General features: G+C 43.1%; 2 protein-coding genes across 4 annotated transcripts in view; both read right to left on the minus strand.

Moving 5' to 3' along the window:
• Positions 1-725: 725 nt before the first annotated feature.
• On the minus strand, positions 726-2,619 carry LOC306775414 (tripartite motif-containing protein 16-like). The gene has a single exon (XM_079265837.1). The coding sequence runs from the start codon at positions 2,590-2,592 to the stop codon at positions 910-912; it is 1,683 nt and encodes a 560-aa protein (XP_079121963.1). The 5' UTR covers positions 2,593-2,619; the 3' UTR covers positions 726-909.
• Positions 2,620-4,403: 1,784 nt separating this feature from the next.
• Positions 4,404-27,317, minus strand: part of slc41a1 (solute carrier family 41 member 1) — a 29,191-nt gene continuing 6,277 nt past the window's right edge. For 2 of the 3 annotated variants that reach the window (XM_079296953.1, XM_079296954.1), the window contains exons 4-12: positions 24,293-24,400; positions 17,868-17,939; positions 14,497-14,641; positions 13,138-13,284; positions 10,728-10,875; positions 10,063-10,142; positions 9,444-9,578; positions 9,060-9,208; positions 4,404-8,551 (exon numbers count right to left, since the gene is read on the minus strand). In XM_079296953.1, coding sequence (XP_079153079.1) covers positions 8,366-8,551; positions 9,060-9,208; positions 9,444-9,578; positions 10,063-10,142; positions 10,728-10,875; positions 13,138-13,284; positions 14,497-14,641; positions 17,868-17,939; positions 24,293-24,400 — 1,170 coding nt within the window. In that variant the 3' untranslated portion in view covers positions 4,404-8,365. The remainder of the gene's footprint in view (positions 8,552-9,059; positions 9,209-9,443; positions 9,579-10,062; positions 10,143-10,727; positions 10,876-13,137; positions 13,285-14,496; positions 14,642-17,867; positions 17,940-24,292; positions 24,401-27,317) is intronic. The other variant, XM_079296955.1, reaches the window with a different exon arrangement.

The following is a 27,317-nucleotide window of genomic DNA, read 5'->3' on the forward strand; positions in this document are numbered from 1 at the left end:
GCTCTCATTGTTGATGAGAAGGATTTACTAGTAACCAGAGATGTGGATTCATTCTGCTCCTCATGAGGCAGTTTGGAGCTGATCTGTAATGATATTTGTCTTGAGTTCAGTGGTGAGTTAGAAAAGCTACAAACAAGTATTCCCACTAAACCCACTGACAGGAACACTCTGATGACTGCAGGCAGTTTGAATCCTAGACCACTGAAAGAAGCTCTTCCTTTAAGACAACTACACATTGTACAATCACTGAAAGAGACTTCAATATCAAATCATTGGATCTTAAAGAAAGAGTTCCAAACAGACGAGTTTCCTTCTCAACAGACTGATTGTTCTTACAACAAGATCAGAGGATTTTATCTTCTTGAAACAAGATGACTTTCTTCATCATGTAAACCTTCAATGTGTTCACATCCATCAGTATGACTCATCAATTCAGACAACAGCAACATTTAGTCTTTGAAACAAATAAATGTAAATTTAATGAAAGACATCTTTACAGAAAGTGGTGAGAACAAAATCTCTTGGATAAAAGAAGCTCTGGTGATTTCTCTCTTTAAGACACATGCAGTGGAAGAGAAACAACAACAAACTAATACATCAATACACATTCACAACAAACATTTAGACCTCAGAGAAGTTTACATTTTCCTGCAGAGAAATGTGAGTTCAGGTCAACAAAGATCATCATGAGCAGTGATAGCCTCCATGGTTTAACAGACACAGGAAGGAGCTCCACCTGAAGGAACTCAAACATGTACACAACAATGATGACAAGATGTCAAAGTACCGCCCTCAATCTTTGATGGACAGGTGAAGAACAATGAGCAATGAAGCGACAATGATGAAGACAAAATGAGTTTCAGGATTAAAACACAAAAATGAATTTGCTGTTCCATGAATCACTTCTGTCTATTTTAGTTTACAGAACTCAGCAGTGGCTCCATGACAATAAAACAACCAAAGTCCAGCATAGAGAGGCTGAGTGAATGTGGTCTGGACTCTGTGGAGGAGAGTCATGGTTTCAGAGACGCTGTAGAAAGACAGAATACCTGCTCTGTGATCCAGGTACACTCCTACTCTGGAGGACTGAGGACCAGAGACGCGAGTTTGGATCTTGTTGTACCGAAATATGAAACTGTTTTTGTCACAACGTAATGCCCAAGATTTGTCATTCAATCCAAATCTGCATTCATGAGAGCGCCCTGTTCTGCTGATATTCTTGTATGCGACTGCTACATAAACTCCTCCTCCTCTCCTCTCCACCTCCCAGTAACAACGTCCAGTCAGACTCTCTCTACTCAGGACCTGAGAACATTCAGTGAATCTGTCTGGGTGACTAGAATAAGACTGTTGTTTACTCATAACTGTTGCTTTTCTGTTCCCCTCAGATAATAACAGCAGTGTGTTTGCTGTGTTTGGATCCAGTGTGATTTCACTTGAATATCTTAAGAACTCAGCTCTGGTCTTGGGCTCTGCTTGTGAAGGAGACAGTAAAACGTCCACTTCAGTCGCTGCCAGTGAGACGTTTGTCCTCTTCTCTCTCAGAACGTCCTGTAGTTTATCTCTGACTTCTGACACAGCCGCCGTCACGTCCTCAAAGTAGCTCAGAGGACGGATATGGATGGCGGACGAGTCTGTAGCTTCTCTGAGTGGTGGCAGTGAGGGGTAGTTGTGTAGAAACTGGTTGTGATCCTCTGTGTGTGAGAGCAGCTTCAGCTCAGCGTCTCTCCTCTTCAGCTCAGAGATCTCCTGCTCCAGCTTCTCCTGAAGCTCTTTGACTCGACTCACTTCACTTTTCTGCTGGGATCTGACCTGCTGCTTCACATCGGAGCTTCTTTTCTCCATGAGACGGATCAGCTCGGTGAAGATCTTCTCGCTGTCCTTCACCGCTTCGTCGGCAGAGCGATTGACGGCCTCCACCTCCTGCTGAAGCAGCTTCACGTCTTTCTCTCTGTCCTGGATTCTCTGCTGGATGTTTAGTCGACTCACCTCCAGCTCTCTCTGCCTCTCAGTCCTTTCTGCTGCAGCTGAGACTGTGTCGTGGCCTTTGTGTTCATCCACAGAGCAGAGGTAACAGATACACTGCTGATCAGTACGGCAGAACATCTTCATCACCTCATCGTGACGAGAGCAGATGTTCTCCTGGAGCTTCTTGGAGGGGTCCACCAGCTTGTGTTTCTCATAGGCAGGGGATTCATAATGAGGCTGGAGGTGTTTCTCACAGAAAGAGACCACACACTGCAGACAGGACTTGAGGGCTTTCAGTTTCCTCCCAGTGCAGACATCACAGGACACATCTTCAGGTCCAGCATAGCAGTGATCAGCAGGAGCAGCTTGGAGTCCAGTCTTCTTCAGCTCCTCCACTAAAACTGCTAACATGGTGTTTTTCAGCAGGAGAGGCCTCGGTGTGAAGGTCTGCCTACACTGAGGGCAGCTGTGGAGTTTCTTCACATCCTCTTCATCCCAGAAGCTTTTAATACAGTTCATGCAGTAGCTGTGTCCACAGGGAGTAGTCACCGGATCCTTCAGTAGATCCAGACAGATGGAACAAGAGATGGCTTCCCGATCCAGCTGAACTCCTTTCTGCGCCATTTCACCTCTCAGTGACAACGACTGTCTGAGTTTTGCTTCACTAGAAGTGATTCTGCTTTGACTGCTGATCTGAACAACATGTGTTTGTTCAGTGAATGGAGGCTGTCAGCTCTATCGCTGCACCACCATGTTGGTTACAGCCATCTTTAAAACTGTAGATCTGAAGGGGAGGGAACAAGGAAACATGTGGGCAGAGTGGAGCCGCTGTGTTTGAGAGCAGGAGGAAGAAGGAGGGCTTATCAAGCTGTGCTTCATTCCAGGAAGAGGAGCAGCGCTGTGAATGTCAACTTTGCTTCCTCATTCACAAGCAGAGCCTCGGTTAAAAGCTGCTCCACTTATGAAAACATTTCTCTTTTTTATTACAAGACAAGAGACAATACATAAACATAACAACAAGAGGACGACAAGAACAGTGATTACATAATCAGAGTGTGTACACATACAATAAATATGACTTCTCTAAATGTACATGCACAGAGAGAGACATACGGCTACAAACAGGTAACAGCGCTAAACAACAATCATTTGACTGCTTTCAGTCGCTGTGCTCTCCTTGTTTCAGTCTTATACAATAACTCATATCGTCAACTCCTACAACTGTGTTCACACACAAGCACAGTGCTGAATCATTCTGTAGACCAAAGGGCTTTCATTGTGATGACAGCATCAGTTCAGAGGTGCTAAGACGCTGACAGCAGAGTAACAACAGAACAGGTTAGAGGTTGATGACGGTGCAGTGATGATGTAGTGATGAAGGTCAGAATGGGAAGCACAGGGTGACTGGGTGGTAACTGAGGCAAGGTCCACTGAAGGCTGTTTGATAAGAATAAACCAAACGTCTCTTTATTCTTCAACTGTCATTATTTATTGCCTTATGATCAACACATGCTCACTCTTCCATCTACGTTTAGTTCTTACATTACATGAACATAACAAGTAAATACATGATGTTTATAACTAGGTTGCAAACTAACCATGAACATCAGATATCAGATGAAATAAACAGCATTAAATACATCTGTATCAATAACGAGACAAATAACAAAGACAGGTAACTATAACTAAATCTATGCTTTCAATGTACTTATACTGCCATCTACTGGTAGAAATGGTGAACACTTTTACTCTGCGTCTCCTTACAGGCTGTGCTCTGCCTTCACTCAAGGAACAGAATATGGTGGACAAATAAATATCAGTGCCAACAGCAACCACTCTGCACACACACATTGTCTTTGACTGAACTATATTAGGAACTGTGGTGCATTCAAACAATGCACCGATTCATCTGAAAGTTGATTCTTGCTGTGTACATGGATACATTCATATTAAACACCTGTAGTCAACTATACTGTTGCTAACACACTCCCATCGGCCCAGATTTATTTATTTATATTCATTCATTTATTTTTCTTCCAATGCTACCCTGGTATGTGCTGCATCGTGGACTGTAAATAAGAATGATCTTGTGGGAAGAAGTTATTGTCTTATAAGAACAAGTTATTCTCTTGTAGTAACAAGCTATTGTCCTGTGGGGATAATGCTGTTAATATCACTTTACAGGACGTTCGGAGGTCTGTAAAGTGCAGTTCATCTCTCGAGGGAAACAGGTGACACAATTTGTAATTTGTGGCGGAGCAGCTAAGAGACAGTAAAACAAACCATTGACCACAGTTAGCATATCTACGATCATATGCTTCATCTCTGCTTCTGAACATCTGAACAAAAGATGAGCAGACTGGAGAGCATGGATCCTGTCAGATCACCGACACACTTACAGCAAAAGCTGACAGAAACAGACAATAAGACTGAGGAATGGTATGAAATAATATAGTCCTTTATTTCCAGCAATGTACAAAGTCCTGCAGGGAGAGAGCCTTCCTCCAGCCTCACAGAGGGAGGGCTTTTACAAAGAGAGCACACAGAGAATGCAAAGACCTCGGCCCGGTGAGACGGGTACCAGTGTTTCTTGTCGGTTCCTCAGAGGCAGCAGAGCTGACCGAGACACGTGGAGGTTTAGTGTCTGAATCAAAGGCTCCACCTTGACGTGGGCGTTGGCAACCTCAGGATTCAGGGGCTTGAGGGTTTGAAGCACTGAGGCTAACAAGGCAGTAGATGGTTGAAGGGTTTTTAAAAAGCTGGCTATTTCATATACAGGTGGAAACATCTGGAAACATCAGGAGAAGTGACATTTTGTCATGTTGCCCTTTTTTTTGTTGTTGCTGTGTTTGTGGCGTGAACTCTTACTTCTAATTCCTGACCCATAAAACCAGCCTACTGAGCTTATTCAGCCTCAAAGTCCTCATTTTTGCACATTCACGACGTGAACACAAAGCTTGCGACTGATGCCACCCGCCCTCCTCTCCGCTGCTGCGTCATATAAAGTCATTATTACATTACAATCATAATCAACTGTACATCTTGTGTTAATCACAGCGAATTAAAGAGACGCTACCCTGTGGCGAACCGAGCTCCTGATTGGGTTACTCTGAGTTGAGCTTGGCTCTCATAGGTTAAGGCCATTCTATGTTCTAGAAGTATGCTTTCCCTGTGTGACAGGGTGTGTGTGCGTGTGCGCAGATGTGCGAGGTGTGTAAAGACTGGTATTAGGCACCGTGCTATTCGTTAGCCTCACCGCCGGTGAGCACCAAGAAGCTCTACTGGCCTTTTGCAAAGAAAACGAAATAAAAACATAAAAGAGAAGAGAAAAATGACAAAAAACAACAAGGTGACAAGGAAGCGGAGCCACAATGAAATGACAAAATAAACATTATATATAGAATAAATATAATATGTACAATTTGCTTCGTGTGCAATCTAAAAATAAATAGACAAAGCATTACTTGCCCCTTTTATAGAAGTATTCACAACTTTCCATTTGACACAGAGGCAGAACGCCGGCACCCGGTCAGTAAGAGAGTGGAGGATACAGACAGAGTGAGTGGATGGAAGGATGCAACTTTTACAACAAGTCTGTAGCAAAAAAAGGACAAAACAAAAACGTCACTGCGGTTGGACTCGCGCGGGTTTGAATCCAGAGGACCACAGAGATGCACTGAAGAGTTGTACAGTTAAGAGGATCCCTGCGGCGCCCTCTGGTGTCCGTTGTTTTGCAGATTACAGTACATTGTGCCTTTGACCAGCGCGGACAACTTGCTTACAGTGGTTGTTTGCTCAGTGAAATATTACCAAACAAATCAGAAATCACGAAGAGTTAAAAAATATTAGGGGAGAGGAGGAAAGGAATAGGAAAAAAAATGACATAATTGACACATAAACCAAAAGAAAAATCAGCAAGACCATAACAAGATTTTCAACAGGTAAGATAATCAAGTTTTGCACATTCACATTATGTGCCCTGCACATGCATTCTGCTGGCCCCTTCCAAACAGCACAGACGTCCGACAAGTCGAGCATCACGTGCAGGTTTCCTCCTCAGACACTGGGCTTTGCGTCTGGGCTGCGTCTGTACTTGGTACAGTCTGTCGAAAATGGTTCTTGACTTCCCTTTTCATTCTCCTCCTCACCTGTGAGCCCTCAAAGAGTCAGCTCGGGCAGCTGAGTCTCACAGTCAGGCGGCAGATAGTGTGTTGCTGAGGTTAAACCCATTTCTGCTCATCGAGCCATTCACTTACTCCTCCCTCACCAGAGAGATTACTATTCGTGATTTTTATCAATTATATGTATATGAAGTGTGAAAAAAGTGTTTTTGTCTCCTGTATTTATGACTTAACAACAGGTGAGCATTTTTGCCAGGATACATTTTCTGATTTCCTTCATTTTCTTTCTCATCAGAAAAGCAGGTGGGAAAACGTTTTGCCAAGTGTGAGTTTTTAGAGAGAATCCGAAATTGGATCACCAGATTCCAGGGCTTCCATCGTGAGAACACATTTTACCAGAATTATATTCTAACGCACTCTACACAATCTGAAAAACAATCCTCAGTGCCCAGTCACACCAGAAACTAGCACAATGAACTCGAGAAAATAGGGACGAGAGCTAACAGGGAAACAAGCTCGTGCTAGTCGGTCACAACAGCTCTCCCCGTTTCTCTCTATTTTCTCTGCACTGTGCCTTTTGCCTTGTTCTCAAGATTGTACATGATTTAATTCGACATACCTTTACTATCAGGGGGCTAAAAGTTATCTAAGCTAACGGAACTTGCTAACTGATGGTACGCTAGTTAGCTTAGAGATGTTTTCATCATGCTTCGACAGTGGAGAGATAGATACAAGCGGACGGTGCAACACGGCTAATAAGCTATGATAGCTAGCTCTCCTCTCTGTTCCCTCAAGACTGTCGAGACGTTTGGCTAACTGGTCAATTTCACATTCGTTGAACTTCCCGCAAAAACGTTGCATATATTTACTTCACCCCGTGATTGACACCACTGATTCCATTGAAGTGAATCTATCTAAATGTATATGCTTTACACGTTGGTGTGACCGGATCTCTATCAGCGCTGCTTTGACAATACAAACAATAAAACACAAAAAGGGTTTCCCACAACTTCCTGTGTCCACTGTCACCTAACTGGGAACCAACCTCAGACAACATCATTGGTCTGTCTTTCGTAGGAAAGGATCAGTGCTCCAGTTTTGATTCCCACAAAGCAATTAAAGTCATCAAATTAAAAGGTCACAAATATCCACACGAAACATCAGCAACCGGGACCTTTCACCTGGTACCAGATAGCTGAACCTGAGTGGGCACATCCTGGCTAAGGCAACCTAACACATTGTACCAATGTGCCAAAACAATGGCGTTGAGTTGGCTGAGCTCTGCAGGTTGTTTCCAGTGCGCCGCAGCATGTTGAGCCTCTTTTCACTCACTATAAGCCTGGCTTGGGCAACATAACGGCAACAACAACAACGTGCTCCAGTAGAGAGTGGGCGGATGGCTTCAGACAGGGGGACTGGTGCTATTGTGTGAGTGAGCACGCAATTCTCATGAACGGAAACTTTTAAATCGACCTTAATTAGGAGGTTCTCAGCTGCTGACAGAAGCAGAGGTCAATCACTCATAGTCGTGGCTGATGGAAGCGTTTGTTGGGTTGTGATCTGACGTTCCCAATTCTCGAGTCCAGAATTGGACTCGAGAATTAGACTCGTTAAATCAAATTAAGCCATCTGCTGACCCCCCCCCCACACACACACACACACACAATTCCTAGCCCTTTGCAATCTCTACTAAATCAGAAATGAGACACATATAATATTCATTCTGTTTATGATGTAGCACTTGGTGATTAAGCATTCAAGGCTCATTTGGAGATCTTTTTTGCTGTCTTAGTGTTAAAAGTTGATCTTTTTATAAAACGGTAGGGCTAACGTTCCCATTGAAAATAATGAGGACTGGCCCTTCGCATGGAACGATTCATATCAAATTCATTATTTATCAACAATAGTAATCATTGTCAATAGTGTGATAATAACAAAAGTAGTTGGACTCAGTTACTAAGTAAAATATAGGAGGAGTGGGGGAGTTTTGCAGGGTTTTGTTTACTGGTTGAGGTGCAGATATGTGTTTAAAATACTGTCCAGAATCTGGTCTGCTGCTGTGGTGCACCAAAGTCCTGATATCCTGGAGACGAAACGTTACTGCCCCTACAAGTGCTAGACCATCAATCGGAGCCCGACAGGAGATCAGCCCTGATATAGTAGACAACGTCCATTTCAGATAATGTCCACGCATGCGGGCGATGTTCGTCACTGTCCGTGCGTGCAAGCGTAGAGTGTGTGTCTTTTTGTTGTTGTGCGTGTCGCTGTGTATTCGTTCAGTTGCCCGCGTTAGCGTCCTTGTCTCCGATGAACCAGCGCATGTGGAAGCAGAGGGCGAGGAAGCCGGTCCCCAGCAGGTCGCCCAGAGCGGTCAGGTACGGGATGGAGAAGTTGTCGGGGTCCATGCCTCGCCCCCACATCCAGTGCACCATCCAGTCAGCCAGGTAGAGAAGGATTAGAACCTGGAGGCGGACAGAAGCAGAAGCACAAGGTTCTTTTGTTCATCTTTGTTTTTTCAGGAACCACAGAGACTTCAATGCTTTAAAAAAAGGAACTAAAGGAAGGTAGTACTTGATTGACGGTGTCAGTTTTGGCATAATTTCTATAACCAGAGGATAAGATTTAGCTATCAGAAGGGTTCTGGTTTCCGATTGAAGTCAGAGTAGTATCGACCAATCACATGTGAGCGGGCTTTGGTTGCATGCAGGTAAACGTGTGGAGAGAAAGAAGACGCGTTGGCCATAATGCAAACTCCGTCCCAAAATATTAGCCCCAGAGGCTAAATCGATGTCGGCCCGAACGCTGGTGTGTATCCGATGTTGAAAATGGGATTAGCTGTCGCATTTTGTAAGTCTCTGAATCCAGTTTGGAGGATCACTAAATGAAGGGGAAAGCCAATTACACAGTCCTGACTGGAAGTCACGGTTTTGTGATCATAAGATTTCATTAGAATAGTGTGCTTGTGTGTACCTGTAGTAGCGCAGCAACCATGTAAAACACAACAAAGACAGCTGTCAGGGTGGTGTGTCCCCCCCTCAGGGAGTTGATGGTGTAGAGGAAGGCGAGGTGACCCGGGGCGACCAGGAGGAAGAGCACGCGGGCTGAACGGGAGTTCACAGCTGGAAGAGAACGAGGACCTACTTTTATAACCATTCACAGAATACGATGAGGTGCATTCCCACTGACAGGTCGACGTGTGAAAGATCTGTTTTCACGAGATAAAACGACAAGAGAGAGACGGAGAGAGAGAGAGAGAGAGAGAGAGAGAGAGAAAGAGAGAGAGAGAGAGAGAGAGAGAGAGAGAGAGAGAGAGAGAGAGACAGAGAGAGCGCGCAGCAACGCCCTTCAACTCACAGGAGCCGAAGAAGGAGGTGCAGGGTGTGGGGCACTTCCTGGGGGTGGGGTTGGGATCCCCCATGGGTAGACCGTTCATGTGCAGATAGGTGGAGATTCGACTGGCCTGAACCGCGACCAGGTTACCTCCCACACCTGACACACACACACACACACACAGGGTGAAAACATGGAAAGCGAACATAACAGCCTCAATATTGGTGTGATGACATAACAATTATGTTGATACATATGTTATATGTATGTTCTGGTGTTTTTTTTATATAAATAGTGAAATACATCAAATATTTCACCTGCTTCTCATTTGTCAGGTCTAAAGAAGAAGCTTGGCATTAAATCCAGCAGGAGCAATATGCTACCTCCATCTGTGTGTCATGAAACCAGATGGAGGTGGTAACATGAACAGCTTTAGATACACTTTTCAGCACTAGAACAGGTTTTTCTATATTTGTTCTCCACACCAAATCAACCTTTATCTCCATCACTGTTTGATGTTTCACTTATTAGCATATTGGCTGCTGTTATCGACACCACTCGCTTCTCTTCTTCTCTTTCTTTACGCCCACTTTCCCCAAAGGAGCCATTAAAGTTTCATCTGTCGGGCTTTATGACTCCTCACCGTTGATGACCGGGGTGAAGACCGCCATGCCAGCAAAGTTTGGGTTGGTGACGGTCTTGTCGAGGATCAAACCACCGACACTAAGAGACAGACGAGAGTGATTAGCGGAGTCGTGACCAGACATCGTTTCAGAGGAAACACATGAAGATCCTTCCCACACTCGAGAATCTGGAACATGCAGGTTGTAAGTGGTGATGTGTACATTTTGCTTACTTTCAGAATTTGATTTCAAAATAGAAAAAAAAAGTATATACTTATTATACATTAATGCAAATCTTAACAACTTCAATATAATTGTGTGAATAGATGATAAAAACACAGTTCGGCCAAGTCAGACTGGGCCTTTTTGTGCGAGGGGCTTTAAAGAGACAGTCGCTAAAACGGAGCGTTTCAGACAGAGGGTAAAAACAAATGATGTGTTTTTTGGACAAATAAAGCACGCAAACATGTTGTCGTAGAACCAGAATACAAGTATGAACCTAAAGATGAGCAGGATACGTCCCCTTTAAAGCACTTGATTCCTTGATTGTAGACAGCTTTCATAAACTCTTTACTTTTCCTTAAATTATTTATTTTGTTCTCTCTCTCTGGCCCCTCCTGGACGCCGTAGTATTCAGCGATTTGACACAGGCGAAGCAAGGTGACATGATCCCTGCGTGCTGTACCTGCTGATGGCCATGGCGATGATGACCGGCTCCCAGCCAGAGTACAGCAGTTCTCTGGTGGATGGGATCCTCCTGGCTATCAGCACCCACAGGGGGCACAAGGCCACAAACACTGCACACACCAGCGGGTTGACGTAGTCATTGAACTCTGTACGGGAGGAAGAGAAAGGTGGATTCACTCACCAAGCAGGCGTTTGGTGGACAACGCTTTCATTCTGTAGAGGTTCTGCGTACATGTGTTCGTTTGATCCTTTTGAAAATGGTGTTTAAGTATCTTTCCTAAACTTTGAGTGTGGTGCAGCCCACTGAGGTCGTCACAGTTACTTGTGTGACATATTCAAATGTGAAGTATTTTCAACATCAACTGCGTCATTTGCACTACATTTGCACTACATTTGCACGACATTTGCACGACATTTGCACTACATTTGGACTACATTTGGACTACATTTGCACTACATTTGCACTACATTTGCACTACATTTGCACTACATTTGCACTACATTTGGACTACATTTGCACTACATTTGCACTACATTTGCACTACATTTGGACTACATTTGCACTACATTTGCACGACATTTGCACTACATTTGCACTACATTTGGACTACATTTGCACTACATTTGCACTACATTTGGACTACATTTGCACTACATTTGCACTACATTTGCACTACATTTGCACTACATTTGGACTACATTTGGACTACATTTGGACTACATTTGCACTACATTTGGACTGACACTAAGTCCCTGTTGTTGTCTCTAGGGGGCAGTGTTTACTAGTAAACTGACGCTACGGGAGACTACAACCAACTCAAACACAACAGCCAAAAGAACCGAAATAAGCTCCGTTTTGGCACCAGACTGCCATTTAAAGTGAGTATGACTGTAAGGTTTGCAGACTCTCCTCAGCCGGGAGGAGTTTTGGGATCATCCCACGCTGTAGTCATGATGTTCTTCACTGCTCCTGTGTGTCAGTGTTGGTCTGTGGTGTGGAAGCGGATAGTTTAGTGAAACCGTGTTTGCCAGAGCTAACAATAGCTTCTTCTTCTTGTGGCTCTCGTCCTTATTTACCGCACCCAGAGAGACGCAGTCACACAGCAAACATGTCTACACATGCTGCTCCCTTTAATTCTACGTCATCAGAAGGTAAAAGAGGCTGTGCAGGTTCTATCACAAACACAGCAACCGTGATGACGCCAACCACGGAAACTTTGTCTCTCCAGAAACGATTGTGTCTCTTTATTGTCGTGTATGATTCCTGCTGCTATATGTGAACAGAACTAGTGCAAACTAGGTCATAAAACAACAAAAACAGCTGAATGATGCCAAAGACATTGATCAAGATCTCAGCATCGAAACAGTTACGGAGCTGAACAGGAATATTAGTCAGACAGTCTCTTTTTTTTTGTAGTTCAGCAAGCAAGCAAATCAATGTATTTATTTGTATTTGTGTAAGCAAGCATCACATTTCACTTCGACTTAAACTTTGATTTACTGAAGAGGGACTCGTTTTTAATGGTGCAACAGAGCTCTGCTTAATTTCAAATTTAGTTGTACTCATTTGAAACCTAGTTTTACTGAACTCTGATTCGAGCTAATCTTAGATTAAATGAATCCTTGTTGGTGCATCCCGGCCTTTGCGTCACAACTACCGACTGTATCTACCATCTGAAGAAAGCTGTAAGAACGGCGATTATTTTGCACTAAAACCATATTTTTACATCCCATCTCCTCTATACGGTTCCAGCCCACGCTCTTGCAAATATCAAATGGGTGAAAACTAGGTCATACAACAACAAAAACGTCCTCCCAACTAGGGCTGGGCGGTATACCGGTTTAAATTTCCCGTATGATATGAAATTTTCATATACCGTCATACACAGCTGAAACAACTTCTGTCGCTCTTCAACAGGCAGCAAAATATATTGTTCGCCGCTATGAGCGCTACTTCGGCTTCTTCTTCTTCTTCTAGTTTTACGGTGGTTGGCATCCATCTTATTGGGGCAATACCGCCACCTTCTGCTCCGGAGTCAGGATCAGAATATAGACTGATGAGAAGCTGTACATGGAGGGGCTTAGGACCCAGGGGAATGTAGGTGAAGGAAACAGGAAGTGACGGAACGGAAGACACGCCACACAAACAGCTGTTCACCTCTCACTGGCCTGTTGACCGGATGGTTCTCTTCGGCGTTAATTAATGAATGCTTTAACGCGGACAATAAATACCGTGATATACCGTGAAACCGCCAAAATCGTACAAAATACCGTGATATGCACTTTTGGTCATACCGCCCAGCCCTACCCAACAGCTGAATGATACCACAGACATTGATCAACTTTGACGAGTTGCCATTAACTGAGCATTGCAGATACTAAATGTACCACCCGTGCGTGTTTATTACCTAGCTCCTTGTACAGTCCAGTTGAGATGCCTGCCAGCAGGGACAGGGTGATCAGGTCTCCCAGGCTGGCGGCAATGGGCGTGGCCACGTTGTCAGGGTTGATGCCGACTTTCCTGGCCGCGATGATCACGCCGATCATAATGAGCCCTGTGGGGTTTAAAGGTCAAGATATGTCACAATTTAGAAGACTTGTCACACACAGTTGCGCGATATCGATATGTGGTAACTGTCATTCTGGGGTCAAGTGCAAAAACAGTAGAAAATGTTGTCTTCCTGGGTGTAGATGTGGGATTCTGTTGTTTCCCAGCTTGTGACCAATTCAAGGTGGCAAAATATATAAATATTTCAACAGTTATTGGCTGGATTGTCATTTTCGTACAGATATCCATTTTACCTGCTAAACCTCACCATGTTTACATTGTCATGTTAGCATGCAGACGTTAGCCTTTAGCTCGAAGCACTACCGGGTCTGAAGCACAGATTGACAGAGCCACTGCCACGGGTTTAGGCCCTTTTTCAAACGATCTATAGCGCATCGTCTAAAGTGCACGACGCAAGTGCATCCACTGGGCACAAGGTGAGGCGCAATGGGCAAAGGGGTTGTTTTTAAAGGGGCGACTGTGGCTAAGATGTATGTAAATTAATTGCACTGAACACTAATATAGCTATGCTATAAATCCATTTTGTCTGGGGAACTTAGTTGAACAGTTACAACCCACAGACTGTGTATAAGCAGAGGACGTAGTCATCGTGACGTCACCCACTGATTTGATTTGTGTTTTCAGCAATTTGGCCAACGCCATCTTGGCTTTTGTGCAACCATTGAACGGAAGTGCCCATATTTGGAATACAGAGGAGTGACGTAGAGACGCTGTATAAGTCTCTGGTAGAGGCAGCAATCTGTCAATCACAGTAAGCCTGCCCTAAAGCATACTTCACTTTATGGTCTATTTGACTCTAACTGGACCATCATTTACGAAATGAACATCATGCTGTATTGAAGAAGACTTGGAACTAGAGATTGAGACCATAAACTCATGTTTACAATGTTTACTGAGGTAATAAATCAAGAGAGAAGTAGAGTCATTTTCTCGTAGACTTCTATCGAATTGGACATATTTATGCAACCAGAGGAGTCCCCCCCCCCCTTACTGGTCAGTAGAGAGAATGCAAGTTTTAAGACACTTCCACATAGGCTTCATTTGTCAGAACCGGAGGTTTCCGCCTTACTAAATATCCAACATTGATGAGTTCAGTTACTAGCTACTTTAGGTGGGAGTCGGATGTGACCCAGATATGCACGATGAGTAGCTGTTAACACTGTGAATCCCCCTCACATCCTGTGTGCGGTGGCCGTACCGAGCAGCAGAGAGGCGATGAAGGCAGTCGCCACACTGGAGGCACACAGCAGCACGGCGTGGCCCAGATTGAAGTGTCCCTCTGGGATCCAGCCGAAGATCACAGCAGCTATGGAGGCCAGGAAACCCACCACGGTGGCCTGGACCTGAACACACACAACAAAGACGGTTAACGCTGCTATCGATGTGAACTCCAGTTGTATGGGAGACTATCTCGTTACATCAGAGCAGCTTTCAGAATGGACACACGTACTAAATATATATACATTTTTATTTTCAGTATATAGTACAGACCCTCATTCACTTACTCACAGTTATTAGCTTTTTATCCAAGGGGAATACAACGTCAAAACACACGGGCTGGGTTCATTTGTTGACTTTTTTCATTGAAACCCTGATTTAAAGGTTTTCCTTTAAAATAATCTTAACATAAAAACTAGATTACAATTAGTAAGGATACAATTCAAACCTCTTTATAGCCTACTAACTAAGACATGACAGAAAGCAAATCAATGTATTCATTTGTATTTGTGTAAGCAAGCATCACATTTCACTTGTATTTAAACTTGGATTTACTGAAGAGGGACTCGCCTTTAATGGTGCAACAGAGCTCTGCTTAATTTCAAATGTAGTTGTACTCATTTGAAACCTAGTTTCGCTGAACTCTGATTCGAGCTAATCTTTGATTAAATGAATCCTCGTTGGTGCATCCCAGCAAAATAAATCTGTATCTCCAATGTAACTCTCCTAATGGAGCCCCATTGTGACCCAGAGTGAGTGCATCCAGACCCCTATATGGGAGGTTGTGTCAGCACTGGTTTAAATGTTCCAGGAACACACTGAACGTTACGTAACCACAAGCCCACTTCAAATGGCAGACCCTCAGGGGAGGCCACATGAATGAATGCTCCCTATAGAGCAGGGGTCTCAAACACATTTTAAAAATAAAATTTAAAAAATAAAAAGATTTTTTTTTTTTTTTGTTAGACTTGATAATAAAAATATCCCCATAGTCGAAATTATGAGATAGAAAGTCATAACTATGATGGAAAGTCAAAATTCTGAGATTGAAAGTCAAAATGAGAGATACCTAAACACACAGTCACAGAAGCAGCTCTTTGGCTGGTTACTGTACACTTGACATGGAAATGTATTGTGAGTACATTGAAGACTACTTTAAACGTGTCTTTAAAAACACATGAAATACTTCATGTCGGATTGTGCAAACACACCCTTGAAAGGATTTTAAGCTTTGAACAAAGTTATTGTAATAACTTGTATTTGATATTTGTCTTTGATATTTTCTTTCATAGTTTGATCTTTGATAGAGTCATGTGGGTTTCTTAACCCTAAATTAAAAGGATTTAAGTTATAATAACAGAAATGTGCTTAAATATATGTTTACATTTATATAACTGCATGTACAATATTTTTACACTTGAATAAACAATAATCAAATGCAGAGAGTTATTTGACAATATGTTACGAGTAGTTACATTTACAACCGGCCCTTTGTGGGCGACCATGATGCTGATGTGGCCCGGAGTGAAAATGAGTTTGAGACCCCTGCTTTAGAGGATCTGTCTGTATATATATATATATATATATATATATATATATATATATATGCATTTAAATACATCAATATAGATGTCCTTCTGGATTGACAGAGACTGATCTCTCATTCTGGAAATATTGCTTGTTTAAATGCCCTTGTTTTATGTACAGTAACTACTCAGATCAGTACAAAGCAGCAGCAGAGAACAATAGAGAGAGCTCATGGCATTTCTTGTCTTATTCTGCCTTTCATCTCAGGACACACATTTTCTTTCAGACTGTGCTTGACTGACAGTGTTGTTGCACCCGTTAGGGCGTGGGCAAGGTACACCTTCGTCATTCTTAAGCTGCAGTCACACCAGACAATAGGCTGTGCTGGTGGAGCATGGTTTATGGGACATATTTGACTCCCACTCCTTTATTTAGGACGAGAGCCAAGTATTCAGAAGCTGTCACACAGCAACACACGTGTTGTTGGTGTTCTCAGTGATGATCAGTCGCTGTGTTTACCGTACAGACGGTGCCTCATGGAACCAGATTGTTTCCTTAGGGTTGCCAGTAATATGATTCCTGAAATGTCATGTAAAGCAGAAACTGGTTTTCCTTTATCAGGTTAAAGGGATCAAAAGAAACCTGATCATTTGGCCATGTAAAACTGTAATCAGGTTTTTCACATTTTTGTTGTGTGCGAGATAAAGATCCGGTACAAGGATCAATATGCTGTGACAGAAGCTTGACCGGAGGAAAGGAAAAGCTTCATTACTTAAAGCGGTGCGTTGTCGAATGCAAAATAATTCAACGCAGTCACACTTAAAGGGGAACTTTGACTTGTTTCATCCTGTTTTGTGTCTAAGTGACTAATGGGTACAACCATTTTTGAAACTGGTCCAGTATTGAGTGAGAATGCTGCAGACATGCTACAATGCATTTGCGCTGGGCAACTCATCGCCGTCAATGTACGCCCACTAAAAGTGCTTGTTCTTCTACTGACAGACTATATCATATATATATATATATATATATATATATATTAGTATATTATAATATTACGGAGAAATAAAAAAAAAGTCTTTACTTGCATCCCCTATATTTGCTATTGTGTCTAACCAAGGCTCGTTCATGGAGAAGTCTCATTCTGAAATCTCATGAGGGATGACTTGTTGCCAGGAGACGACGGAGGAGACGTGAGTGCCGGTGTTGTCAGAATTTGTTGTGTTGGAGTCCAGAAAGCGTATGTCAGTGATATCAGATTTGCAATATCATGGCTGATTATATAGCTGATTTTGAGGGCTAACCCTCACTTCAGAACGAGACTTGTCGTTGAGCGAGACCTGGTTAGCCACAATAACGAACAGACGAGGTCAAGCGAAAGGTTTTATTTCTCCGTAGGGTTCTTTCCATAATGTTGTCAGACACTTATAATATCAATCTGAGCCTGTCAGTGGCAGAAACAAGCACTTTTTGTGGACATATATTGATGGTGAGGAGTTGCAATTAGCGATTACATTGCACATTAGTGGCTGTCATCTGCAACATTCTCGCTCAATACTGGACCAATTAAAAGAAACAAATGTTTCCATTAGTCACTTAGACACAAAAAACATACAGGTTAAAAAATCCTGAAGTTACCCTTCAAACTTAAATTCAAATGTTTTCATGTAAACTGAGTTTTAGAGCAATCTGACCATCGAATTGAACAGCACATAAACTATTATTTCTCCCAGTAACCTGTTAAGTGGGATGTAAGCGTGTGCCAGAGATGCTCCATGACACCAGAGTTCACTTCATGGTCCTCCAGAGATGTGTTTCACTTACCTGGATGAGGGCCAAGTTCCCAATTATCATCTTCCACATGTTCTTGGCTGTGTCCATCTGACCAATATTAGCCTGAAAGAGAGAGACAAGAACACACAAGGTCAACATATTATCATGTGTGTGTGTGTGTGTGTGTGTGTGTGTGTGTGTGTGTGTGTGTGTGTGTGTGTGTGTGGGTGTGCCTCTTGGTCCCAACAGAACAATCAGATGTCAGTTCTTTGGACAAAGAAACTCTGATCTGATCCCCCACCCTGCGGCCGACTCCACTTATCTCATCTCCCAGCTTTGGCACACACACACACACAGACAAACATACACACACACACAGACACACACGCACACACACACACACACACACTGATGGTCGCAAGTGCCAAGTGTCTGTGGCTACAGTGGGCTTCTGTGTGTCCAGAGCAATGATCCTACAAGTCTGCGGGTGGGATAATCCGCTTTACACTTGGGTTTAATAATGCAGTAAAAGAAGTTTATATGAATACATATATTGTTTAATTTGTGGGGTTGGAATGTTTTGAGGATAATCCCGATTTACTATAACTTTTCTGGGAACGTCACAACGTCACAACAACGACGTCCGACGGGACGGTTGAGCCAGATCATCGAAACCACTTTATTTGGAGGTAGAACGGAAATTGAGGGAACACAAAATTATGCTAAAAGCGTGTATTCATAATTACGACAAGTACGGTGGGTCAGTTGCAGAAAGACGTCGTGTAAACTGCGATAGAAGTTTTCAATGGACAGGTTTCCTTTGTTTCTCTTCAAAATATATTTGGCTAACCTGGGTGCTTGTGTAAAACGGCCTGGCTGCTCGTGTTTCTTGCCCGTCTGACTCCATTTTAGCCATGCAACTACATCAGCAATGCACTTCATCACAATCCCCTATAATTTTAAGAAACATCCTTGCCATCACCATGCTAACAGCTATCCAAAAAGCTTGTTTAAAACTAATTTATTCTGGTATTGAGTCAATAAATCATATTTTAGGGGGGGAAAAAATGTGATCACTGTTGTTTACATCAACATTCAATCAAATGAGTCTGCTGAACTGAATGCTGAAAGTGGCAAAATCAAAGCCAATTGCCACCCAACTCATCAGTTCTACTGAGCTTTTTAGCCACTTCAGCTCGTTATTTTGGATTTACGGCTGCAAATTCACTATGTGCTTGCGTCTCACTCTCATCAGCCCCTGTGTGCAGCCGTTTTGTCACAAAAGAAATGCACTGATAAACCCACTGTACACTTTGTTAGCAATCAGCTGGTGTAGATCATCAAACATCCAGCAGCTACAAGCCCAGACATGTTTCTCAGGAGTTGCTGGAGAACAAAAGAGAGCAAAAAACGTCAGGAGAGTATGAATATTGGACTTATATTGGCCAGGCAACTAGAAACATCTCTCCAAAGAGATGTTAATGTTGCTCCATGGCTGCTATTCGCTAGCATGCTATGGTTGCGTATCTGTTAGCTTGTGTTGATTGATACCGCTTTCAAGGTGCTACATTTTGAATTCAGAGCATATCTAGTGCTTCTCCACACGGTTGTCAACATGCCTGGCAGGCAGCTAACGGTGCTAACGGCGCTAACATTGTAAACAATGAAAACAGTGCTGACAGAGCTAACAGTGTTTACCTTAGGAGGGGAGCTTACACAATGAAACTTTTAGAGACACGATATAACGTAAAAGGTCAGCCATACTGGTATCATAAGGGGAAAAAGAGGCAGTTTCTTTCCTCACAATCTAGCCCCATACAACAACGACTACATCCAGCAGCATGGCAACGCTCGCAAGCCTGGCTGACATGACGTGATGCGCTTATTAGCGCTGTACGTCATTATGACCTGCGCATATGCCAGATAGCATTTCAACCGCGCAAACACAGTCCTCGCGCCATGCAAACGTGTGCACGGACGCCTCCTGCTACCACAGACATGCTGTCGTTCTAAAGGGGGCGAACTGCTACAAATATTAGATAAGTGAGTTAAGAGAACATCTGTGCAGAGCAGAGGGGGCGTCGTGGTCTCACGGTGAACTCCACATGCAAAGAGAGAGAACTTTCATATGAAGAACTTTGAAGGGATGCAGATAAGAAGACCTTCTTATGTAATGAGATTTATAGAGTGTGTTTGCAACCCATCGCAAAATTCCCCTTTAGAGCGACAATATGCAAAAACGATTCAGTACATAGATGAGCTCAGAAATGCACAGAAGCATTGCCTGGTGATGATGTGTGATGATGATGATGATGATGGTCCTCGGCTATAGGCGTGTGTGTGTCTGTGTGTGTGGGCGACTGGATTAGTGGTGTTTGGATCAGGGTAAGGGTCGTGAAAGTGATTCTGGGATCACATAAGATGGATGAGAGGTTGACTATTCAAAAGCATCGCTACACGTGTAAGGAGTGTATGTTGAAAGATCTAATACATATAGAATGAGGATAAACACGGCGTTTGTAGTGGTTGTAATCTCTGATTAGAGTGTGTTAAAAACGGGTGCAACTCGAACACAGTCGCGTTGCAGGTGCTGCCAAGTTCGTGTAATATCACTATCCAAATACGTATAATCATGAACATGAGAGGGGATATGACGTAAGTCAAATAAGTAATGATGAGAGACAAGACTTATTTCGGCGATCTATCAGAGACAAAGTGGTTAAAAAGAAAAAGTCAAAAAGGCAACACGGTCATGTGAGTTGAAAACTCCAACAGCCAGCCAGTCCTCGGGATTACATTATTTTTTCACTAATAAGCGCATTAGGAAACTTGCAGTGGTCTTAATCTGCTCATAATTAGCGGCGGCATGGTGGAGCCTGCCAGCAGAGAGCTAGTAATGTCTCAGGGCAAGCGCCTCGCTCTGGCCTACTTTGTGATGATGGATGTGAGAATCATTTTTCACGCTGACCTTTAAACTACGCATTTTTGACAAATAGGACCATTGTAAAAATATATATATATATATATATATATATTGAAAAGTAATTCTATCAGCTGATAAGTCTTAAAAATGACTTCAAATCTAATTTCATGCAAACAAAGGTTGCAGGAAATGATATTATAATGAATATGTTGCATTCTTGTTGCATTCTTTCAAGATATTTCACTAACTTTAAAAAGAGCAACACGGGCTCCGGACACCAACAACCATTGACAGTTTTCTTTAATCAGTGTTGAAGCATTGGTGACACATTGTTGAATCGACTTCCCGAACCGTCATTGATTCACTATCACATCTGCACTCGTAATTAACATGGAAACGTCACGGAAAGTTCAACAAACACTAACTAACAACAACTGAAACGTCAAAAAATATTCACATTGGAGTCTCATCAAATATTAAATGTCTTAAGAAATACTGTCAGTTCTACTTCATCTACCAGGATTTGGCTTTTATTGTGACAAACGAGCTCAAAATTATATATTCAAGCTACATTTATGTCTATAAAGTGCAACTTTGAGCAACATAAAACTGGCAGGTTCAGGTGGTGATTTTATCATTACAACTTTTACTGGATGTTTTATGACTCCTTACTGATATAGTATAATTTAAAGCTGCAACTAACAGTTCATTCTTTCTGATTAATTGATTAGTTGTGTGGTTTATAAAATGTCCAAAAATGATCATTGTTTCCCAAAGCCCAAGATGACGTCCTCAATCCACAACTCAAAGTTATCAATAATTATTCAACTACTACTCAAAATAGTTGATCCTCTAAGGATTTGGAAATTTTGCAACAAATGTGGATCTGTTGTAGCTTGTAAGCCAGATAGAATAGCGTGCTATAGAAATGTGGGGAAACATGAATGTGACACGTCTTGTTAGAATAGGTTATTTCTGTGACTGAGTGGAGCTGCCCATGCTGGGTGGGCCGCTGTTAGCAATGCTAATCAGCTTCTTCACCTGTTTTCCACAGGCCAGTGGAAAGAATCTTCAAGGAGAAAAACGGGTCTGTCTTCTGTGTTATGAGGCGTGTCGGTGATGAAGGATACAATTCACGTCGGCATTTTGACACCAAACACGGAGCTAAATTTAGCCTCCAAGAAAAACATCAAACTGTCCAAGAATTAAAAGGCAGACTGCAATCACAGCAGAATATATTTACACAGCTACAGCCCAGTGCATGCTGAAGGTATGTGAGCAGAGCTCCGACCAGATACAGACTTTTACAAATGTCAGTTTGTGAAGAAACACCATCGCAGACCGAGTTCATGAACTAGCAGCAATCTAACAACACAGCTAGCTAAGAGACGAGCAGGTACTTGTGTTTGTAATGAACTGTTGATGAAAGCACAGACAACACGGATACAGAGCATCTATCCATGTTCATCAGACCTGACTCTCAGTGAGCAGCTCTTGGATGTAGCTGCCATGCACAGGACGACGACAGGGAGGAACATTAGTGATGCAGAGAGGTGACACAAATAGATTTGAACAAAGTTAATGTAATAACTTGTGTTTGATATTTGTCTTTGATATTTTCTTTAATAGTTTGATCTTTGATAGAGTAATGTGGGTTTCTTAACCCGCAATTAAAATGATTTATGTTATAACAGAAATGTGTTTAAATATAATTTTTCATTTATATAACTGCATGTACAATATTTGTACACTTCAATAAACAATAATCAAATGCAGAGAGAGTTATTTAACAATATGTTAGGGAGAAGTTAGTTTTACAGTCTTACAGTTACAACCGGCCCTTTGAGGGCGACCGTGATGCTGATGTGGCCCAGAGTGGAAATGAGTTTGACACCCCTGCCTTAGACTATACACTGGACCATGTTAGCTCAGAGAACAGCTTCATAGGCAAGAGCTCAGTGGAGCCGCAGACAATAGATGTAACAACGGCAATAAATTGAACTTGTGGAAACCCCTGCAGCCAGAACAAAGCAGCGACTGTGTAACACGTGAATATGAATAGCCAGTGGGATAGATAGCTATAATTACACAAACACTACACCATAACACAGATTCAAGAGATAACTTATCATGATACAGTCCCCCCAATCAGGTGATTCAATTTAAGCGGCCTGTATCAATGATACTTTGACTATATTAAGGAGCTGACACATTTTTGGACCGCCCTTTGAGTTGGATCAGTCAAACCCATTGCTGATTGTTTGACACAGCATGATTTCTGTCAATACACATGCCAGTCTGACTGTTTACAAAAGGTAAGGAACGGGAAACCGCTTAGCTTAAATGTGATCACCAACCGAAAATGGAACATGGGAAAAGACAGGCTAGCGAATATGAATGAACCTTGGCCCACACTGGCTGCAGCCAGACTTTAAATTAGCTACAAGTAGGATTGTACTGTCGCCGAAATGCAGAACCGATCTGCAAGTCAAAGTTAGCTAGCTATGCCAGCCGACCTGATGTTGGCTCGCTGATCGGACAGGATTCGGCTATGGAGATGGGAATCAAAGAGTCGGCTCTTTTACGTGTAACATGGCTATAAATAGATTGTTGTTGATTTAATTATTTGCGATGTGTAGTTGGTAAACGCAAATTTGACTTAACTATTGATGAGATTACCATTATTTCATGTCTTGATCCACCCAATTACATACTGTTCTTGATGCATTCCTGGGTTTCATATCACCCTCAATGTGACTGATCTAGACTACTGCAGGTGGCTGTTTATTGACTAAAACCAAGAGGTTAAGTGGTGAAGTAAAGCAGGACATTTTTATTAATTTATGGGGGAGAACCCACAGACCCGTCCCCGCCCGCAAATTATGTATCCTTCCAAGTTTTCTCTCATTATTTCCAGGCCTACTAAGACCTTTAATATCTGCTTAAAGCAAACACCAAAACAGCATGGACTTTGGTTTGACTAAACCAGCATAGGAACTAACAAGCTAACTATTAATTACTAGTTAAAATTAATATAAATATAAATTATTCAAATAATTTATTGCTACTCAGCGGATGTCTAGGATGAACAACGTATTCAGACAAAACCAACATGCATGCCCAGGTAAACCAGCTGGCCACGGCCAGTGAAAGTCTTAAAACAAAAAACAAGGAATGGGACCGGAATGTTGCTCTCAGTTTGTATGAACACCAGGTCACATTTGGCAATATGACCTCTGATCCCAAGAACAATCAGCTTTAATGGGTCTGACAGCAGTTGACAGGCAATGAGAGATAGGTAACTTTACACAACCACAATCAATTGAAACAGTCCCCCAGGCTAAGCTTAGATCATTTTGCAGTGATATACAAGTAGTCCAAAAAAACTCCAGGTATGGCTACTTTACAGATAAGATGATTGTTTTTTTATGGAACATAATACGCCCAGTGGCACTTCTAGTGGGACGAAGTGTATATTAGGTACTTCGGGATGATAAAACTAAGACAATCACCAACACACACACACACACACACACAAACAAACATTTCTTACCGCGGTGGAAAGTCTGGAGGCCAGCGTCATCTCCAGGTTGCCTTTGAGCCCCAGCAGCCCTGGAACTAGGATGAACACCTCTGACACCTCCGTGAACACCGTCCAGTGCTGCAACGACCACCATGTAACATCAGTGACACAACATCAAACGCAATGAACACACTGCCATATAGAAACAGGACATATCAGATTCACAGAGACACGGCACACGCATCATGTACCCTTGGTCGGGAGCGGAATGTCTCTGAAACCTTGTTCTTTAGTATTGACTCAGCGGTGAAACCAGACCTTGTATGATGGACCAGATAGTGTGTCTCTACGGACCTTTTACACTATGTATCATTTCAGTTCTCTGCTCTCCTTTAGCAAGATCGAGGTCACTGGGACTTTGTGCAGAAATGATTTATTATCCTCCTATTCTGGCTTCCATTCGCCCCCCAAATTTGTGAATTTGTGATCACAAGTTTGAGTATTCCTTCTTTACTCTGGTTTCTGGCTTTGAGAGACAGTAGCTCAGCTTAACAAATAGTGATTGAACTTCTCTAGGCCATTGACATTACATATCAGAATTCAGGTTATAATTTCATAAATTGTCTTCATGTTAAGCTAGGCGATCCTAGCAACTGCTACTAAATAGCAGAGACTGGATGCCCACTCTTCAAAACTGAATTTGGTCATGAACATGATGTCAGGCTGAATGAATAAGTGAAACAAAAGGCCATGTTGGCACCATGAGGATAGAGAACCCATATTATACCGTGTACCATGGTGGAAGTACAAACCAAGAGTAAATCCAGTAAAGTACGACAAATCACGCAAAACTTCTTCAGCGTTGGGACAATAAGGACTTTGCATTGCCGTGCTGCTCAGCCCCTGCCTCAGCAAAGAAAGCTACATTTCGCTTTATGTATTACCCCCAGAACTAAAACCATAAAGTAAAGTCAGCCAGGAGCCAGGCCAGCTAAATCTAAAGGACAACTTGGGCAAGTGTTGGGCTCGCTTGAGAGGATCACAGATCCTGTTTAGCACATGCAAGAGAACAATTCTGCTTAGCTGTGCATCCAGATCCGAGTAGATGGACTTTAGTGGAAATTATAGATGGTGTTATTAGACCTGCCCCTCAATAACCTCCTTCCTGGCTGCTGGCTAGCCCTTGAGTTGTTGGTGGGTTCCCTGTGAGACCTTGATTACACTTCAGTGCAACCTTTTTGATCGGGCATGCCAGATCTGAACTCAGCTGTTTCTGCATGCGTGTCCACACTTCACACTTCAATGAGACCTGCCTGATCGTATCGTGATCGGATATATATTGTGGTTTAAGGAGCAACTGTAAAACACTTGATAAATACATTTCATTTCCTATAAATTCTTGACAATAAAAGTCCTCCATCATTTTTGCCACTTACTCTCCCTCCCTGCAGTATTGATAGACTTGTTTCATAGAAGAATAGCCGCTAACAAAGCTAATTCGGTGATAAATACATTTTCCTAAAATATCTTCACAAGAAAAGTCCCCCATTTCTTTATTATTTAAATGCTTTTATTTTGAAGCAGCAAAATCAGGGAATGTTGGGTTTTCATCAGCAGACATAGACAGCAGGTTACAGCTGTGGAACCTCCCTTGTGGGGGGTAAGATGATGGCCCCTTACGTTTGATGAATTGTCCGGATTGTGGCCTCATGCTGTCAACACCTCACTGAGATCCGAACTCAATGCGAGCCGGGCCCACCCTGCATGTGATCTGGCCGATCGGATCCCAATACGAGCGAGATCTGAGTGTATAGACTTGACAGTTAAAGCTTCCTGGCGTGAACGGATGACAAAGGTCGCATTGAAAAGACGAGTTTAACCACGGCCTGCGTCTCTGGGCTTGTCAGTCACTGTGGTAAAGTGCCTCCCACCGCTGTACCTCCATTGGTGTTCATGCAGTGATAGCAGGTTTGCAGCCTTCTGTGTCCAGAAACAAAGCTATTGGTGAGGCCTGGGGGACATCGATCTCTCTCCAGTAAAAGTGCTTATCTTTGGTGGGCCCCAGTCCCACAGGCACTCAGCACTTACGGTCCAGTCTGCCCAGAGCGGAATCAATATTCACAGAGGCGGACACAGAAAAGAAAAGGGATGCAGAAAATAGACGAGGGGAGGAAAACAGAGGAGCAGCTGAACACTGTTCGCCTTCATTTTCTCACGCGAGCAAGCTTGTGTTTCTGTTTCACTACGTTGCTCCCACTGTGCCTCCAGATGTACAGGACGAATAAGGGGTGTCGTCTACAGCTCAGTTTGAGTTGTATCAGTAGGCGTGGCACTGAAACTCCAGTGTGGGTTAAACTCCCTCTGTCTGTCCCCTCACTGTCACCAGGCCAAGCAGAGCTCCTTTCCAACAGCCAGTCCCTCAGCTTGGATCACTGCCCTCTGCCAACCCAGCAGCCTTGTGGGCACCTTTGTGAGCACTCCTCTCTTATTTCACAGCCGCATGTTTTCAAGCTTTCTCCCCCTCTCTACTTCTGTCTCACTCCCCTATCTCCCTCTTTGCCTCCCCTGTGGTGATATATGTTGTTGTCTCCATGGAACACTGGCCCTGAGCCAAGCCAGCCCTCCCTCCCTCCTCATGGCCACCTCCTCGGTTCCAGGAACTCTACTGGACAACCCCAGTACCTCTGTGTACAGACCTATAGGAGCTCTGGTATGCGACCCCCACAAGGGTCGGGTTGCCCAGTTGAGTAACAGGGCCCAATATTTAGTTGTGATCATTGTAATTGCTGCACAGAACAGGGAGCTGAAGCTGAAGCTGATGGCAGGCAATGCCAACGCAGCTCCGTCAGCGTCACAGAAACTACGCCAGGTGGTGTCTGTTTCCAGGGGGGTACAGGTTGGTCCCAGCCTCGTGAGCAAAGGCATGCCGTGGAGGGTAAAATGAACATAGCTGTGGCCAAAAGTAATTGGCGCACCGGAGTTGAACCTGAAAGATGAACGTTAGCTATGAAACAAGACCTCATTGACATTAAAGGAATACTTGTAGTATATCAGT

Source organism: Melanostigma gelatinosum (genome assembly GCF_949748355.1).
Source record: "Melanostigma gelatinosum genome assembly, chromosome: 3".
NCBI lineage: Eukaryota > Metazoa > Chordata > Actinopteri > Perciformes > Zoarcidae > Melanostigma > Melanostigma gelatinosum.